At 39.8% G+C, this 19,961-nt stretch overlaps 1 protein-coding gene across 1 annotated transcript in view; it reads right to left on the reverse strand.

Moving 5' to 3' along the window:
• The window catches only part of ZC2HC1A (zinc finger C2HC-type containing 1A), a 32,873-nt gene extending 18,338 nt beyond the window's left edge, over nt 1-14,535 (reverse strand). Inside the window, exons 1-5 of the mRNA XM_056485044.1 lie at nt 14,356-14,535; nt 4,694-4,767; nt 3,852-3,968; nt 3,515-3,650; nt 421-569 (exon numbers count right to left, since the gene is read on the reverse strand). Of these exons, the coding sequence (XP_056341019.1) occupies nt 421-569; nt 3,515-3,650; nt 3,852-3,968; nt 4,694-4,767; nt 14,356-14,371 (492 nt within the window). The 5' untranslated portion in view covers nt 14,372-14,535. The remainder of the gene's footprint in view (nt 1-420; nt 570-3,514; nt 3,651-3,851; nt 3,969-4,693; nt 4,768-14,355) is intronic.
• Nucleotides 14,536-19,961: the final 5,426 nt, after the last annotated feature.

Genomic DNA, 19,961 nt, shown 5'->3' on the forward strand with positions numbered 1-19,961 from the left:
CAGCACTAATGCAAAATATTGCTGCCAGTTGTCCAGTAGTCAGGTACCTTTGTTTGCCCCTTAAGCAAGTCTTTAATTGGATTTAGAAACTACCACAACAGAAATTAAACTTCCTTTCCAAAAACTGCATCTCTATTTCCACCTGCTATCTTTACCTGTCATTTGCAGGTTTCTCAATTACATGACTAGTAGACATTATATGACTACTTTTGGCTTTGCAACTACTGCCATCTGACATATGGATCTCTGCAGTTTAAGAAAGCAAAAGCCTTATCCATGCTTAGTGTCACTGTTTCAGTCAGTGCAAATAATAAAATTACAGAATAAAAGTTAATTCTTTTTAAAAGCAACACACTATTTAACAAGCTTGATTTGATGCTGAATGCAAGTTACAAGATAAGAAAAAGTGTTAAAGCTCACCTGTGTTCGAGTAGGAAGCTTCCCTTTGGTATCAGCTGCCAATTTCCCCTTATTAGTAATACGTGCAGCTTGCTCCTTACAGAAATTGATGTGCCTGTCAGCTGCATTTTCATTAAATCTCCTCTGACAGTATGGACACTGAATGTAATCTTAAAAACATAAAAATCTAATATTATTTATCTGTTTTAAAAATGCGTGTTTTAAAGTCTCTTAAAGACCAGCCTCTTCTCCAAGGGAAATTCTGGGTTCTTGAATCTGAAAACAAATACAAATTGCTAGGTAAAAGCACTTTCTCATTTGATGAATACGAGTAGCTGAGGATTAGAAATAACTTAAGCAAAATCAGAAACATTTTAAGAGATGTTATTCTGCAGAGAAGGTAGCCAAAGAAGTACAAGGATTTGGCAGAGAGATCAGCTGGAATAAGTGGAGAAGCTGCTAAACAAATAATCAATCAATAATTTCTGAAAAAATCACAAACAGTTCAGTTTGTTCAAGATATGGGAATACATTAAAACCTTTCCCACACAAACAGCAAAAGACAACAAATCTGTTTCCTCTGACAATTTTGAAAGAACTGAGAAATACTAACTGCAAATCCGGAAGTGATCATCATTAAAAAAAAATCAGAAGAAAAACAGCCAAAATGAGGAGCTTTCTTTTTGCAAAAGAAAATAACGGTGGCCATGTTACCTCTGCAAGATTAATTTAGTCACACTGCAAACAGTATTACATACAGGAAATATTACTCTCATTGGGTAAAAAAAAAAACAAAACAAACAGAAAGGGCTACATAAATGCTTAAAATATTAAAAGAGACATCATCTGTATGATGGAAATACACACCTTAAAATACAGCACCCTTGGGAAAGTATATATTTGGATTGCAGTTTCAGACAACTGGGTATTTCAGTGTCCAGAGATATTAATGCTGTATGCCCCAGATTACAGCATTCAAAACCATGTAAGCATCAACTTAAAAAAAGCTTGACATCAGCAAAGCAGGTTAAATTAGTGTATTTCCAGGTCATTTTAGATATGTATTGAAGAAAACGAGATTAAGTTCAACAGTCACTGCCTCCCATATTACAATTAGATATTATAAAATCTAAAATAAGTTTTGGATTACATGTTACTAGTCCAAATGCAATCTGGTTTTAATACTTGTTCTTTTAAATATTTATAAACAGTCTTGAGTAAGTTAAATGATGTAATGGCCACAAAACCATGAACTGTGACCCAAGAAGAGTGAGCTAAGGGCAGAAGAACACAGAGAACTTGACAGCATGGGAATCTCATGGGGTAACGACAACAATTTTCTATTCATTTACTTTACATATGCTCTGCTACTGTCAGAACACTCAACTACGCTTTAAGAGACAAAAAATCAGAAACAGAATTGTAATAGCTAAGTAGTCAAACCAGAATTATTCCAAAGAAAGTAAAAAAAAATAGTTAATAAAGCAGCAGTGAAAACTCTTAGATAATATGCCATTTCTGGCTGGTGCAGAGCTCAGCTTGCACAGAAAACTTTCAAAGCCACAGATGTATCAGACTAGAGAGGATGAATGTATCCTCTTAAGAATCAGGAATTGTATCTTCACCCTTTTGTAAAACACATACTACAAGTCAGACACTTGGCTATCTGAAAGTACTGCTCATACTGTCCAGAAGAACTTCTAGGATGCAATGTAAGTTTTATAAAACAAAAATTAAAATAAGAGGGCAGTACACACATGCAGTCATGCTCAAGGTGACTTAAGGTCCTTCTTAACCTGAGACTATTCTGCACTTCCTCAGAAAAAGTGGAAGAGGAGATGGAAGAAGCAGCAATACTGGTTAATTGCCAGATCAGAGCAGTCAAGTAGAAAATATGAATATTCTTTCCATCAAAAGGAAAAAGACTTGTGTGCCCAAGACAGAGCTGAGTTGGTACATTCAAAATCTTCCCACTCTCCTACATGAGAGGTGGAAAAGGAGCATCACTAGCTGCTCCTGCTCTATTTGTAAGAAGAATATCCACTGATCATTTTGTGCATGGTGCCTTCATTCCTGGTTTCCTCTTCCTAAGTCTTACTCATTGCAGCAGGATGAAGCCAGGACACTAATAAAAACTACAACTAGATAGATTATAGATATGCTATATAGATTATTAATGATTCTTTCCATGATCAAGCCTTATGATTCTTATCCACAGCATCTGCTATTGGCTTTAAGATGGCTTTTCAAGACTGTAAGTACAGAATGCTGAATAATACAGCCTCTTAGAGTGAATGCATAATTACAATCCTAACAGTGAACTAACATATGTCCTGCAAAGTAACAGGGTAGGGAACACTTCACATCCTCACTAGACCAGGCAGGCAGAAGTAAGCATGTTTTCTCCCAACCTTTCTGAAAACAGCCATTCAGCTAATCAAATGGTTTGGCTCTTAGGACAAGAGGAAGAGATATATTCTTCAAACTATTATCATATACCAGAAGTTAAATGAAAAGTGTGTTTCCTTCTCATTCACACCAGACTGCTTGAACACTTTACCCAGTCTCAGTTCAAAGGTATCCAAGGACTGTCATGCCCTTGCTAACATGAGCTCCACACATCTCACATACCCAAAACACAAGCACCCCCACAACATGAGACATCAAGACATGCACTGCATACATGAAACTAAACATTAATTCAGCAAGAAATGGGAGAGATTACAATTGAAGAACACAAAAGTGCATTCCCACAATGTAAATATGTTGTGGGTGTCAGCAGTCTGCTATTTCTGAGCAGTTCCACTGTTGTGAGCACAAACAAGGTATTGAAACAGTTTGTCCAGCCTGTGGTTTACGAGGCAGTAGCAAGCTGCAAATTGGCCTCAGCTATCTTTCCACACATTAAAAACACACATTAAAAGTTATGGGCTTTGAAAGTTCCACAGTATGTGAGCCAGCCAGACCCTAAGTCACAACCCAGCATCTGCACAGGGATAACAAGACATCTTCAGGAACTCGTGAATGCTGTATTCCAACAAATTCCTTTTCCATTCAATTTTCTACACATTAACTTAAAGAAAAGTTCTCTAAGGAACTTGGCTATTTTACATACCAGGGTCATATGATGGTGGAGGTGGTGGAGGGAGTTTTCCACCATCTTTAAGATTAAGTCCTTTGGCTGCTCGTATAGTTGCTATGAATTCCTCATGCTTTCGTCTCCAGTTAGAAGGTTTTTTGGGTGGTTCTGGCTAAGAGGCAAAAAAGAAAGCTTTGTACATTTGAAGTACTTGAAGCTAAGTATGCACCCTATTTTAGTACATAACACCATAGTTAGATTTCTCCCAAATCTTAGTTGATTGAACTAACATGAACTGTCAGAATATATGTCTTATTAAAATGCATATACAGTATGCCTAAAATGTTCATATTCTGAGTAAATTATAACATACCCGTGGCTTAAGGGGTTTTACTGTGGGAATGTCAGTTCCTTCTGCTCTCTGTCGGCTGGAATCAAATGTCTTCCTTTTCTTGGAAGAAGTTTTTTGGCAAATGGGTCCATGCTTTTTCTATAAGCAGAAGCAAAATAAAAGGAGAACACAGAACTTAGTTTTGCAAACAGAACTTATTAACACATTATTTCCCTCTTTTTTGATATAAAAATTAGCAAAAAAAAGTTCCAACTCTTGATGAATAAGCTCATACTGTTTTCACTCAAACATTTATGCCAGCCACTACCTTTAAAACAGAACTACAGGAATTCATAGATGTGTATACAGAGTCAAAAAACCACAGGTGATAATGAATAAGAAAAGCAGAAGGCATTTATTTTTACTCCTTGCACATAAAAAATTGATACTAGGTAGGGAGTTTTGCATTGAGTGGCAAAACAAATCAAAGGTGTCTGAAATTCATATTCACATTTAAGGACAGACTGATTTCTATTAACAATGGAGAAGAGAGTTTTGGAGATGGCTAACAAAACACTTCATTTACTGAGACCTAAAACTGCAGAACATAAGGATTGATTCTGCAACCCTAGAAAAGATGCTTTTAGAGGCATGTATTTCAGAAATTGATGGGATATTAAAATAAAATTAAACCCCTTCTAAGGAGTTTCAAAACTGAGACAGCACGAATCAGTAATTACTTGAGGGGCAAAAAAAAAAAGCCAACACCAAAACCCCTACCAAAACAAAGCACTTAGATCTATTTTATTTAGCTATATTGAGCACTGCTTAAATTTTATATCAGCTTATCAAATCTAAAAGCCAGCAGTGCTCACACCACTTACCAGAGCTGCTGGAAAGAAAGTTCTTCCACAAATCTTACATGGCAACAGATCTCCAGTTTGCACTGTAACCTCACCTTAAAAAAAACCAACAGACTTCTTTAAGAAAATTTGATTAAATTAATGACAAAACATTATTTCAAAAATGCTAACCTCGTATACACTTAGCCATAACAATAGTTGTTACTGTAAAAGTATACATCCTTTGACTTGTGCAGAGTCATCCTTTGCAAACTCACTTCTGCTAAAGAGTTCAACTTCTTTTTATGATGTCATTCTGATATAACCCTCAGCTTTGCAGAAACAAGTGAGAGAGGCATTTCCCAAAAATATGAAGTGACACTGTTTGTGTCTTCAATAAATTAGTTGAAATAAATCAAAATTAATGATCTTGACATAAGGTACACAATATATGACCAAGAATTTGGCTGAGAATTCTTTCAAATACCTGCCATAGTAAAATAAGCTACATGTCCCACAGTTTTCTTCTGTGTTCCCTGAACTCTAGAATTTGAGCTGGTGTTTAAATTACACATTAAAAGAAGCAGACTTGATAGCTGCTCACCTGAACGAGCAGTATTTACATAGGACATACCAAAGCACAAGGAATGCCAATTACCACTTAGTGCAGCTACAGTTACAGAGATTCATTTCCTTACAGCACTCCCACCCTCTCCTGGTGCTGGCAGGTAATCACATCTGCCTAGAGCTATTTCTACTGCCAACAACTCCTGGATAACAGAAATCACTGACCCAAAGCACATAAGGAAATTATTTTTAAAAAAATGAAAGTTCATGAAGTTTTGTTGAAAATGGGATGCCAAGTGACCTTTATATTTGCACACTTGCCCTTTCAGCTTCTTAATTCCTCTGTGATGTTCCTCACTTTGGAAGTTAAAAAAAAAAAAAAAAAAACAATAAAAAAACAACCAAAATCAAACAAATCAAAACCACAAAGCCATAACATTTCTTTCTAGGAGTCCAGGAGTTTTCCCTTACAGAAGGGTTAGCAATGTTATCCACATGAAATCTGGTAACATGAGATACAGAAATAAAATCGTGAAAGTTGCAATTGAGTTCATTTTGGCTTTGTTTTGTTTATTTTTTATTAAGACATTCATGTATGATATCTATTGCAATGTTTTTCCTGAAAGAAAGTTAACCAAAATGGTTTTTAATTTGGGATGCACTGTGGGGAGGAGGTTAAAAAAAAAAAAAAAAAGGAACATTCAATCAGGAAACAGAATGAGGATATACTTGATAAATTAGTCTGAGAATAGAAATTGGTAGTAAAATAGTGTTATGGCTGTAAATTTAGCACAATGCACAATTTCTTTTTAAAATTATTTCTGGTATATAGCCACAGAAAACCCAAGATCCAAAAGCTACACTTCTTTTCCTTTTTACCAACTTTAAAAACACTAATCACCAGCACTTTAGATGCTTGTATTAAACACGAATAAATATAGTATACTTGGAATGAAATAATTATTACTGCTTATCTAATCAAAACACATCTGGAGAAAAGATAAATACTATCAAAACTGTTATGTGAATACCACAGAAGTGGTATTTCGGTACAAGTGATGCCAGAACTATGATCCAGAGCTTTATATCCTTTATTCTACTGCCTCCCTGAGACCAAGTCTCAGATAAAAACACAGTGCACAACCTAGTATGATGCTGGGTATCTGACTTAACCAGACTGGAAGCTTATTAGCAGGACTACAATAATCTTATCGTTCATATTTGTAAACTGCCCCCTTCAGGGCTCCTCCTCTCTAGCTACTTCCAAATCACTGGGTGTGTATCTACTCAAGTTATTGCACACATTCCTTCTGAGTATGGTTACAGTCTAGTTGCCTATACTTCCTGATGTCAAAGTTAAGAGTTTAGCTGTAGAGTCTGGGTGGACCACTAAATACTGTACAGCTGTCCAGTCTCCAGATGTATCATGGTGCTTTCAATATTACAAATAAGTTTAGGCTTCCTCGAAACCTAGATTTCAAGGGAAACTCTTCTTTCTTTCCTCTCATATTTAGATACCACAACTGATTTACAGCAGAAAGGGCAAACTGCCAGTTCTCTGTTTATCTTTCTCAGTACAATGTGTGAACCCATCAATACATATAAGCTTGATCTGACAGAATCACAGCCATAGCATTTATTCTTGCTGTCATGTTTACAGATAAAGCAGTTGTGTAAATAAACTTTACACCTAGAGGGAGCAGAAGCCTCCAGTATTGCTGAATAACTGAAGTTTTGTTAGACTTTTCTCTTTTGGAGAGCTCTATATGCCCAATTACGAGGCTGCATTTAGATACAAATTGCAGAAACAGGACTGCACTTTGTAACAGTATTTCATCATGTTGTAAAATCTGACTGACTTCAAAACCTTTTATATATCTACAGAAGTGACAGTACTAAACTATTTAGGCCAGACAACTGTGATAATCAGAATCATCAAGCCTCTCTGAATTCAAACATGCAGAAACACTCTGGTACAATTCCCTGCCTTGGGATTAGGTACCTATTTGAAGCCAGCAAGTAATATGCAAGTGTTGAAAATTAACACTTGAAGAGCACTTGCCAAATTCTTCTGCAAAACTGTATTTATTGCTTTTAGCATAACTCCATTCTCATCTCCAAAAACAAGGCATTTGTCACTTAAGATTTCCACATATTTATGGCACAATAAAAAAATGCTGTTCATTCCCCACATTAGTTAGAATCTGTATCATAAAGCCACAGATTCTGGTTCTTTGAGGACTGCTCAATCTCTAACATATGTCCAGTAATCAATAATAACTGGGTTCTATTTTTTTGACACTACATACTAATTAACTAACTACACAACACACCAACCAACCATACCCCAGCCAACAGCAAATACTACAAGAAAGAGCCTAAAAATTATACCAATGCAGTGACACAGGTAGGGAACACTTCACAGAATCATAGAATGGTTTGGGTTGGAAGGGGACCTTGAAGATCATCTAGTTCCAACCACCCCTCCTGTGGGTAGGAACACTTTCAACTAGACCAGGTTGCACAGACTTTGAACATTTCTTTAGAGCATTAACTTTCTAATTTACAGCATTAATTCTTTTAAAAGCAGTTTTGAAGATAATTAAATAACACTATGAAAATATGAATGTACCAAAGTAGGAAAAAAGTATCCCAATAACGATTGAAGTTTTGCAAATTTGCACTATTTTGCAAAAAGGAATTCCAAAATGAAAATGCAAGTAAGGTGAATACACTTATTCTAATTCTCAACAGGCAGTACTTGCCATATTTCAGTCAAGTCTGCTTGAAAAATGATGATGTGCATGTTTTATCCCACCAAGCACATCCCTTCTCCCTGTGCTATTCTGCAGCTTGCAGGAAAGGGACAAAGGAAGAGGAAATCAGAGCAAGCTCTGCCTCTTAGTATTCAACCATTCACATACTTTGAAATTTTAAGTTTTCACAACTGTCTAACAAACAACAGATTAATCTACTTTTATCTATCTATTTTCAATTTTATAGGAAAGCCTTGTGAATTCTCCTGTATTGACAATCTTGTATAGACCTGTCACTTCTGCTTCCAAAAGATAACACAAAGCATTGTAGCATCCATTCTGTCTAGCTGAAAAGACTTTCATAGTACCTCTGCACATTTTTATACCAGCTTTTCAGCCTGACAATGAAAATGCATTATATTTGTCAAAAACCCTGTTATTGCACTGAACATGAATGAGACTGATGATGGAGAATTTCGTTTGGATTCCTTGAAAATAACACATCAAGGTGAGACCCACTGCCTCAAAATGACAGGCTGGAGGAGGATTCTATATAGATTTTTCTGGTGACTGAGAAATGAATTCCATGCAGTCAAGAATGACTGTAAAAGCAGCACACACAACTCATATCACTCCCCTTTACTACAACTGTCTGTCCTTTGCTTTCTTCTTCATATGAGGCATACCTTTTAATGTGAAAATGTGCCAGTCACATTACACATCCTTAAAAATAACCAGCTCTCTCTACGGCCATATGTCATGGGACTTTTGCAAGCAGACCCCTAAAGTCAGATAGCCTGCTCTCCTGAACTCTGGGGTTGAGGTTCTGCTATTTACTCAGCTCCCTCCTCTCAGGACCCTGAATTCAACCATCCTACAGTCACTGGAGGAAAGGCTGCCCCAACGTTTATATCTCACATGCCTTGCATATGAAGTACTGCAGGACTGCCTCCCCTTGTCATCTCCTTGATCACCTGGGTCAGGAATTTGTCATCAGTGCATACCAGAAGCCTCCTAGCTGCTTGCACCTTGCTGATTTGTCCCACCAGCAGATTAAAGTCTCTTCAGAGGTTCAAGTCTTTCACGAGGACCAAGACATATGAATACATAAAACCTTCCCATTATGAGGGAGACCTCATATTTTTCCTGATAAGTGGCTCTTAGAAGACAGCCACAACAGCTTTTCCCACACTGGTCTGCCTGCTAACCCTGATTCATACACCCCTAAGTGGTTCTACAGCAAAGCTCCGTTGCATTCTCACTGCTCTCCCACATAAAGGGCACCTTCCCCCCTTGCTGTCCAGCTGGTTCTTCCTGAAGAGCCTGTACTCATCCACCACTGCACTGCAGTCCTGTGAGCTGTCCTACCACCTACACATGATCCCAACTAGATCCCAGCCCTGCAACGGAGTGCAGACCTCCAATTCCTCCCATTTGTTCCCATACTGAGTGTTAACGTACAGGCATTCTAGAGAGTCACTCAGTCGTGACAGTCATCCAGGAAAATCTATTAAACTTTCCCCTGCAAAGCCTATGGAAATGCAACTAAAGCAAAGGCAAACAAGCAGCACTGTTTGATTGATCTGAATTCCAGATCCATCATCTGGCCTTCTATTAACAAGCTTTAAGACCAACAAGAAGCACTAGAAAGCATGTGACCTGCAAAACGATGTAAATGTTACACAGCTCTGCTATGGAATCATAAGCACACTTTTCTTCTGTATTAGGCTGCAGGCACTATGATGACTGTGAGGGCAGTCAGGCAAAGCCTTCCCTTCTCATACCAGCCTTAAACCAAGACTGTTTTGCAATAGTGATCCCCAAAGCCCAAATCTGGGCTTATGCACTCTACAACACAGGTGTAATTGCACAGAGCAATCCTTACCTAAGTCTGCTTGCTTATCAGAACTTTAACTGGCAAAAAATAATGTGTTAAACCTGATAATAAACTTAATTTATAATATATTGATTCCTAGTTTGCCGCTCCCTCAGGATTTCTTTAGAAAGTAAGCCCATTCCTCAGCTGTTCCAGTCAAGTACTTACCATGTTCCTGAAACGCAACACCTGCTTTTGATGACAACTACATCGTGTTGCATGCAGGTAAAACACGTCCATCTCTCCACTATATTCAACCAAGTGAAGTCAATTAGTAAATCAATCTAGCTTCTGCAATTTAAGTTAAAAATGCAAGAAATCTAAAAAAACTAGAGAAAACGGTATAAAATCTATTAGGTCTAAGACACTGAAGAAACTAATCTGAAACATTCAAATTCCTGTCTACTTCCTCTCCTTTAAAGGTGAAACATATTCTGGCCATGCACTTCCCCATATCATATCAGCCTAAACTCAGCTTTCGGCATTTTTCCCTAAGTAAAATAACCATTAATTTAAAAAAAAATAAAAACATGATGGCTTTAAAAAGAGTAAATACATTGACCAATTATAGAGTGTTAAATGTTAAATTCACATCACTTAACAGAGGTGCAAGTATGCCCAGTGAAGCACCAGTTCAGTGCAAAGACACATTTATCATTGTGTTTTAATGGCTACCAGAGACAAATAACATTAAAAATTATATACATTAATATTAGTTTTATATTTCAATCTTTAATAGTTTCCAAGTTGCTGATTTAAGAACAGTGTCCAATAAAAAGAATTCTTTCTTCTGTTGGACAAAAGATACACCCATTAAAAAAAAATAAAAGCTGAAGTCAAAAGAAGCTAAAGAAAATGGCTGCCAAAGTAAGGAAGCTGCTGATCCAGTGAGGCAAGACAAAGATCTACTCTAAAAGGAAAAGAACACTCATACTAGCATTATTTTTGTTTTATAACCCAATAATTTTCTACACTATTAGGGAAAAACATAGGGTTGGGCATTCAGAAATTCTGTCAAAGCAAGAATAAGCACTTGCTCCCAAGAGTCACATTATTAACATAAACCCAAAGGAGAGATCATGTGCTGTTAGGGGTGGAACAGGGAATCTCAGACATTCCCCATGCCAGGAAAGGGTCCAGGGACAAACGCTATGACAGCACAGACCCAGCTCTCAGCAGAAGATGCTGTACAGAGACCTCGAGGACACACCCAGACTGCTCAGAGCCCAAACCTATGCAGATCTGCAAGGGAAAGCTCTGGGTTTGACTCTGCAGGGAATTTCCTGAGCCAGCAGCCACCACCCCTTCCAACCAGGACCAGCCTTCCCTGGCTGCTCGAGCGTGGGGCTGGGCTAGTGCTGCCATTACCAGCACAGAGAGCTGGACTTTTGCCCCCGGACCCAGCTGCCCCTCTGCCCCTTTTTCCTCAGGCTTGGATGGGCTGTGAACAAGTGTGGGAAGCTGCAGTTAGTTGGCTTGAGCAGCTGTTGTCGGCATCCTCCCAGAAAAAACAACAGGCTGGAGAGAAGTGGATAAAACACCACCATTGGACTGCTCTGGCTTAAATGAAGTCAGGAATTCAGTGCTTGGCTCCATCTTGCTCAAGCAAAACAGAGTGCAACAAACAGGCCAGTGTGACAGCTTTTTTCTTGACATCCAGCAGTGAAAGCAACAAGAACATGTTAATCCATCAAACATGGTCCTGAGATTCAACACATGGAGAACTACTCATGAATGGATTTTTAAGCTCGCCTTAGGGACCACTACATTGTCAGACAGAGCCAGTCTATTGCTCTATTTTCATCAGTAAATTAAATGAAAATTGAAAAACAGCTAAACAGCATACAAGCTGCAAAGTAACAAATGCTGAGCTAGCGACTTTAGAATTAATATCAGATTTGTCACCTCTAAGTGCCCAAGTATGCACTCATTACTTTTACAAAAATTTAAAGGTACAAATTCGACTCAATCTAGTAATATAACCACACTGATAAAAAATAGCCTAATAGAGCAACAGCCTTAAAGGAGCAACAAAAGGAAATTTTAGAAGAAACTTTTAACTGACATAGAAACCTCCTTTGCCATTTCACAGAACATTTAAACTTGCATATAGTGAGAAAATGCAATTGCGACACTGAAAATATTATTTAGGTTTTTAAATGTCATTAATGCAGTTCCACATGCCAACTATTACACATTCATCTCTCCACTTTTTTGAAAAGATCATTATAAACTGGGTAGAGTTCTTCTTTATTAATAGCACACTGAAGTGAAACAGATTTTTCATCTATAATGCTGATCTTCAGCAAAGCAAAGCACCAGCTTCTGAGGCTGGAAAGTCCAGGACAAGCATTTTGAGCCTGAAGGGGACTTCCACTGTCATAGACATGCCAAGAGTCTGCTGTCAACAAAGTCCTGCCCTTTCCCATAACCACGACCCTCGCACACACAGCTGCCAAGCACCAGCCAGCTCTGGGAAATGATTTTACTAAGCACTAATATAATGAGGCAGCAGGCTGAGCCAGATTTCAGAACTGCCCATACTTCTATGTCAGATGGGTATGACTGTGCAATTGCACATCCAAACATAAATTTAATCAAAGATGGCAACCAGCAATGCTCTTCTGAGTCATCAATGGAGCAATGACTGAATAAAAGCATAATATCCAATGAAATAATTTATTATTATTAATATTATTGGCCTTGCCTACATTTTTTCTGTCCTAGGGCAACCATTCTACAAAAACTTAATCTGAGCCTAAGCTAATATGCATGACAGAGACAGCCTAAACTGAAAAACTGTAAATAAATCAAATCTACTTGCTTCAAACGTTTTGAAGCAGAAAGGGAAGTATTTTATTTTGTGGCAGTTTTTAAAAAATAAAAATATGGCACAAAATGACCCATAAAAATGCAGCAAATTGTTCTTCAGTTTTAAAAACTTCTGCATTCAAGGGCGCTGGATAACAGTGTGAGATATGAGTGTTCACAAGGCAAGGGCAACTGGAGTTTTATACATTACTTATTCCCTGTGCTATTCTGAAATTAATCTCAAGCATTCAGAAGTATCATTTCACATGATGGAAAAAATGCTCTAGCTTTTGAAAGTACTTTCGTGAAAATGTCCAATAGAACATGAGATTTCACCTATGATTTAGCAGTCCCCTCCACTCCCAATACCTTCTGAAATACAAACAAAATATAAACCATTTCCAACCAAGTCAGAAAGCGGACAAATTTTATGAAGAAAAGTTTTTTTCTGGACTCTGCTGTTATCTGTATATGTACTTTTCTCCTACTCCCTGTAATTAAGGTGCTAGAGTTTATACAACACACCAAGCACAGCTGGCCTTGGTAAATAAGCAAACAGCCAAATCAATTGATAGATGCTGCAAATGACGTGCAGTCTCAAATGCAGTCAAATGCACAGCTTACTCAAAATGAAGGCAAGCTCTCCCCCTTTGGAGAGGCAACATACCATTGCCCTGAGACTTGGAATGCCTGATAAGGCATTATTTGATAAACACTGGACACCATCCTTCAAATTTCAAAGGCATTAATAGCAAAGAATGCTGAGTGTATCAAAGAATTCTCTTGGGATTTTAATGCCAAGTTGTGCCCAAATTTAGTCTTGATGAAGTCACCAGGCTCAAGAACAGGGTCTGATCACTGTAAAATACACTAGAAACAGAACACAGGTATTCTGTGACAATTACTTCAGTTCTCTAACTGTTGTAAAAGGGATAAAGAACAAAGGCTAGTTTGTGCTTACTCCTGTTTAAGCACTCAGTTAACTCTAGAGAGGTAGAGCATGGAAGACTTAATGACTGTGTTATAGAGTTTCTCAGAACAGGTCTGTATTTTTTTAAGCAGCATGGTTAAAGCAGCTGCAAAACGCAGTAATGACAGGCCTACAAAAATGCTCATATTGCAGGCTGTGACTTCACGAATTCCAAGCTGGTATCTATGTTATGACGGATAACATCAACGATGAAAACGATGCTATCATATCGGAGAGCAAGAACGTTTTCATCAGTTCAATCGGCACAAGATAAAGTTGAAAATACTCTGTCAGCAAATTCATACCTAGTTTTCTTCATAGTACTGAACATTTCCCTAGCACGATAAGCGGATCTGAACACCCACCTCAGCCATCTGTTAGCAAAAACAGAAGGGCTGCTGGCGAGGAGGGCCGCACGCCGCGGCGCACCCCGCCCGCAGGGGCCCGGCGAGCGGGCTGGGAGCGCGGCCGCCGCAGGGAGGGGCGGCGGAGCCGAGCAGCGCCCGGCACAAAGCGAGGGGAGCCCGGTCCTGCCTTCGACCGGGCCGCGGGCTCCGCTGCCTCAGCCCCGCCGCCCCCCGGCACTCCCGGCCGCGGGGCTCCGCCAGGGGAAGGCGGTGCCCGGGCCCCGCTCCCACCGCCCGAGCACGCCCCAGCCGCCACACAAAGAACCCGCCTCGCCCGGGCTCCCGCCGGCTGCCCCGGCCCCGGCGCTGCCGCTCACCTTCCAGCCCCTCCATGGCGCGCCCCGACCGCCGGCTCGGGCTGGGCTCGGTTTCCGACCGCCGCTGCCGTGGCAACGCCGCCACCTCCCGGCCCGCCAACAAGCGCCGCTCCCATTGGCCGGAGGGGCGGCCACAGCCCCGGGCGGGCGGCGAGCGGCCTCAGCCCCGGCCCGCGCCCCGCCCGTCAGCAGCCCCGGCCCGGCCTCAGCCCCGGCCCGCGCCCCGCCCGTCAGCGGCACCGGCCCGGCCTCAGCCCCGGCCCGCGCCCCGCCCGTCAGCGGCCCCGGCCCGGCCTCAGCCCCGGCCCGCGCCCCGCCCGTCAGCGGCCCCGGTCCCCGCCTCAGCCCCCGCCTCTGCCTCTGCCCCGGCCCCCGCCCCGGCTCCCGCCTCTGCCCCGGCACCGCCCGTCGCCGCACCACGCACCGCGCTCCGCCTCGCCGGGCCCGGGCGGTGACACCCCCTTAGGCTGGGCCTAAGGGAAGCAGGCACCTGGGCTGGGTATCTCCCTGCAGAATCCAGGTGTGTTCTGCCCCTGGTGCGATCTGGCGAGTCCTGAAGCCTGCACGTTGAGGTTGTGCTGTGATCAGGGTCTCCTTCCAAGAGCAGCGTTTGTACGTGAAACGCGGGACCGCAGAATTGTTTGGGTCGGAAGGGAGCTGTGGGGACCCATCCAGTCCAAACCGCCGCCAAGGCAGGATCACCTAGAGCAGGTGACGGGAACGAGTCCAGGTGGATTTTGAATATTTGCAGAGAGGGAGACTCCAGGGCCCTCCCTGGACATGAAGACCAAAGCACATAAGGAGAGATGACCGTGCAGTCGACAAAGCATCCAGCATCTCTGGATGGACACCGGCAGCAGCTGGGATGGTGCCAGCGACCCTCCACCAGTAGCTGAACAGAGGGGTGCTGATGTGTGGCCTTATAGCATGTCCCCTTCTTTATGGGAAAACTAAGACAACCACAGGAAAAACGACAGAAAAAAAATGTTTTCAGGTTCATGTCCTGAAAATAATTGCAGACAATGGATTCCCCCACCCTTTCCCCTCCGCTATTATTTTCTTAATTGAAAGAGATGCTAATATAAAATTAGCATCTTGATAGAATCTGCTGGTGCAGAATAACTTTTAAGTATGGATGGGTTTGGAAAATAGTGCTACTAAATTGCCGTTGGCTAATGAATAGAAATAATGCTTGATACATATGGAAATTCTTCTGTTCCTTTTTACAAAATGTCTCCACATTTTTAGCAACCAAAGTATTTCAATATTTCTTTCTTCAAGCCATTATTTTGCAATTACTTCTTAGGATATTTTATTTGTCTTTCTTGTGGCATTATGCCATGAGCAACTAATAAAGTTTCTCTTAAGTACAATAAATCTTATAGAAATTTACATTCTTTGCAAATCTTTACCGTAACAATTTACATACAATCTTTACAAGCATCCTTTGCTGTCTTTACAGGCACATGCAAATAATTTCTCTTCCTATGCTAGAGAAGCTGGTTGACACAGTTTCACTTGTCCATAGAATCACAGTTACTGTCCTTAGCACATCTGTGAATGCAACACAAAGAAACATACATAAAAACTACATTAATTTGGTGATTATGGTCATGTTGTCGTCTCTGCATCTCCTTAGCACAGAACAAATAGATCCAGATGCTGCGTGCCAAACAGCCAGCATGTAAATCATGACTAATATATGGTTAAAATCATCATTTGAGACTAAAGCTTGGGTATATATAGTGATTCCAGCTACAATTTTTTATAGTTAATTTAGTGAAAGTATATTTTAGAGTTGCCTTTGGTCTCTAGAGTTTATTCTTATAAAATTACAGGCCATGCCAGAAGTAACTAGTTTGCCATGAAATCGCAAAGTTCTAAACTTTGCATATGATCCTTTAAGTCTTTGACACAGAACTTAAATAAACCTATAGATAGCAAGCATTTTCTGATAAACTAACCATTAGGATAGTGTACCAGAAGTGCACTTCCTTTCATGATGTTTCCAAATGCAGATTGCAAATTCAAAACCAGAGGAGATGTTCTCAGTTTAGTGAAGGGTTTCATATTAGAGGTGCATTTTGTTTAGTTTCATTTATTGTTTCTCTTTGAAATTTTAGGTTATTTTTGTTAAAAATATTACCTGAAATAATGACTTCAGGTCACCCACCTTTAAATGTACAGTGTGGTGTTCACATCTGAGGTAACTGTCAACTTCCCCAGCACAGTCTGTAGAGATTTGTCTCTGTGATTGATGTGGTCTATGGGATCTGCTTGGCCAAATGTATCATCTGTTCCAGGGTAAGAGGCAAGTGAATAGTCAGTACCTGCCTCAGAGCAGGGTTCTGCTGCAAAACTAAAAGGTTCTTTTGCCTCTTGTGACTGGTGTCTGAACATGGGTTGTGCAATTGTAACTGTGGACAGTGTACTCTAAAGGACCCCTGATGTTGAAAAGCAGCTGTTTTTTAACTGTGGTGTCTGTGTGGGGAACAGGGGAGTACTCCTTTGTGATCATAGCCACTGTGCTGCATGGATGCCTTCACAAATTTACCTTCATACTGAAAAAAACCCCAAGCCTGTGTTTTCCTTCTGTAGACCTACTGTGCCAAACTCAACTCTGATGCAACGAAATTCCTATAACATTTAGGATTTTTTTTCCAAACCATATGCTAAATTTATTCATTGCTAGTTAGCATCATGCATGCTTGTGCCAACATTTATTTCTGGCTTATGTATTTTTTTGTTTGATTCCTTGATGCATTTATAGGGAATTAGCATCCATTCTGTTTCAGTATTTGGCTTGTTAGCCTAAACAAAGTAGAGCCCTTGTGAACTGTCTTCAGAAGCTGTGCTTTCCATTTCCATAGCCACCATGGTACCCTTTATTGGGCCTATTCCAAGTTAGTTCATATTTCCTCTGTGACCAGAATCTTAAACTGTCCCGGAGAGGTGATCTTACAACATCACTGAGATTCTTTGCCTCTGCTGGGAGTGTTTCAACTAATGCATCTTAGGTTACATTTGCTATGCTATGGTAAGCCTGTAGGCACCAGTATATATTTAGCTCCTCTTCCATACCAGTTCTTTTGCAGAGTCAGCAATGATGATAGAAATTTTTGCCTCTAGAAAGTAATGCAGTCTGAACACCTACTGTTCTGAGTGTTCAGAGTCCTTGGGTGTCTTTGAGATTAATCAGGAAAACGCAGCCCTAAATGCAAAAGCTGTGTCTTCCTTACTCAAACTTGTTTCAAAGAATTGAAATACAAACACAGCCCTGTCTACTCGCCCAAATTCCAGAAGGAATTCCAAAGAAGAAAAGTAAAAGTCAATCTGAGGTATGCTCAGACATTAAGCAGGTGTGTAGAAAGACCACCTAACATTGACACAGTTTCCAGCAAGACTCAGATCTCCTTCTGCTGGCCAGTAAAGGGACAGCTTTTCATTTTTTTGTTGGTAAAAAAAAAAAGAGTTTGCCCCCAGGGATAAGTTGAAAGAGATAAATTATGAGTTTGTGATAAATGATAAAAACCCATTTTCTCTATGGTTTGTGGGCATAGACTAAAAGTTACAGGTTAGTCTAGATTGTTGGTTGCATAAGTCAGCCTTTTCAAAAATGCTTAGAGACATGGAATTGTGGTCTAAGATTTGAAAGTGTCCTGAATTTAAAAACTTAGGGAAGCAGTAACACCAGATCTTTCTGTCAGAATCTGCCCAGGCCTCTTGCAGAAGAACTAGAAGACTGTCCTCACAGCTCCCAGGTTTATTACTGAGACATAAAGTTGTCTCTTTGCTTGCTTGTGGCCAGCAGATATTTATGGCTGGTACAGCCCGACTGGCGACAGTAAACTCAGATAATTTCCTATGTGTAAGCCCTGTTTGTCATGCAGCCACCCATGTGTGAGGGATACCTGGAAAGGTAAAAGATGTATTTGGTAAAATGCAATGCAGAAAAGCTCTGACATTTAGAAGTAATCATAGGTCCAACCATCACTCCAGATAAAGAGGGGTTGCTGTGGGAAATGGGCTATGAATCTTGTAAGCAGTTTAGATAGGACAAGAGGAGCTGTGGAATAAATATGGCTTCCTGTATATGTCAATATAGAAAAATCCCTACACTGTACTATTCCAAATCTTTAGCCACATTATAAAAATTCCAGGATCCAGAGTTTTGACAATACCTTGCCCTTGTTTTTTGTGAAGCAGTGCAAATCATTTGTTTGGGGCAGAAGTGTCAAAAAACTACTAAGACCTGTAAAATGATCAGAATTTCATTAACATTTCAAATGCTCTTTTGCACCATTTGAATCCCTGTCACAATGACTAAAATCTTTATAAAAAATCAAAACCTTTCCACTATCTTTCATGTTAATAATGAACACTGGATAAAGAAGGATCTCCCAAAGCGGTATTTTAATTAATACACTTTGCACTATAACCAGCTTCTGGGAATTCAGATATACTCACACAGGGGGACTTTAAAATTTAAATATTCCTAATAAGCTTTTTCTTACAGTTAACTTTAATTGAGGACTACAGACAAGAATGATTACTCTCCTACTAAAATAATTCCTCAGCTGAATTTCTGCAATAATGCCTTTTGTTCTTTTGTGGGTTATAGTCACAATTTATATTCAGGAATAGAGTATTGTGATTTTGCTATCAATCTTTTTAGCAACCCGTTTCTTTCTTCCATACAGTTTTATGATTTGGTTTGCTGTGATTGTCCCAGATTAGACAGAAAGAGATCAGAGACCACAATAAAACTTGGTAAGCAGTACTGGAGTAAACAGTTCTTGCTCTCTCAGAACATGAATTGCTTAATATTTAAAGTTGAGTCTAAATTGAAGAAAAAAACCCAAAGAATAAATGAGTTATAATAATGCCCAAAAGACAAAGAAAATATGAGTATATGAGTTTAAATTCTGAGTTGCCAGCTGTTTGGTAGATTTTCTCAAGCTGAGTAGCCAGTAATAGAAGGAGACCAGGGACTGTGACTTTATCACTGAATATAATACCTCTGCTGTTTCCTTATTTCCATATATTGGCTTTTGCAACCTGCATGACAGTCTTTATATGTTTATACTGCTATTTTTTACAGTTCTACTAGCAGGCTAGTTTTTTAAAAAAGGAGGGCAATTCAGAGTGCAGAATATGTAAGCCAAACAAACTGACTTTTGGTAAATTCCTGCACTGTTTGCACTTAATTTCCATCACACTTCCATGCTTCAGTTTGCTGATTTAGGACACAATCCACTTTATAAGGCACAGCACAAGCCAAAAGTAAGAGATTACTGAGAAACAAAACAATGCTGCAAAGTTGATTTTGCAAAGCCAGAGAGTTTCACAAAGCACTTAATGTGTTTGTCTTTCCTAAATGCTCACTTAGAAGATGGACTTTGCTAGGTAGACATGTGCATACACATGTTTATACAATACATGTAGACATGTCTTGTATAAACAAATTGACCAGTCAGCTAGTGAAATATTCTGCTCTTCTGGAACCCTCCAAATGCCTTGCGTGGTAAATAAAATTGTATTTATACATATGTACCATGATTCTATTAATGAGATGAGATGATTTCACCCTTTAAAGCAAATTTTTA

The sequence above is a fragment of the Oenanthe melanoleuca genome, chromosome 2 (genome assembly GCF_029582105.1).
Source record: "Oenanthe melanoleuca isolate GR-GAL-2019-014 chromosome 2, OMel1.0, whole genome shotgun sequence".
Lineage (NCBI taxonomy): Eukaryota > Metazoa > Chordata > Aves > Passeriformes > Muscicapidae > Oenanthe > Oenanthe melanoleuca.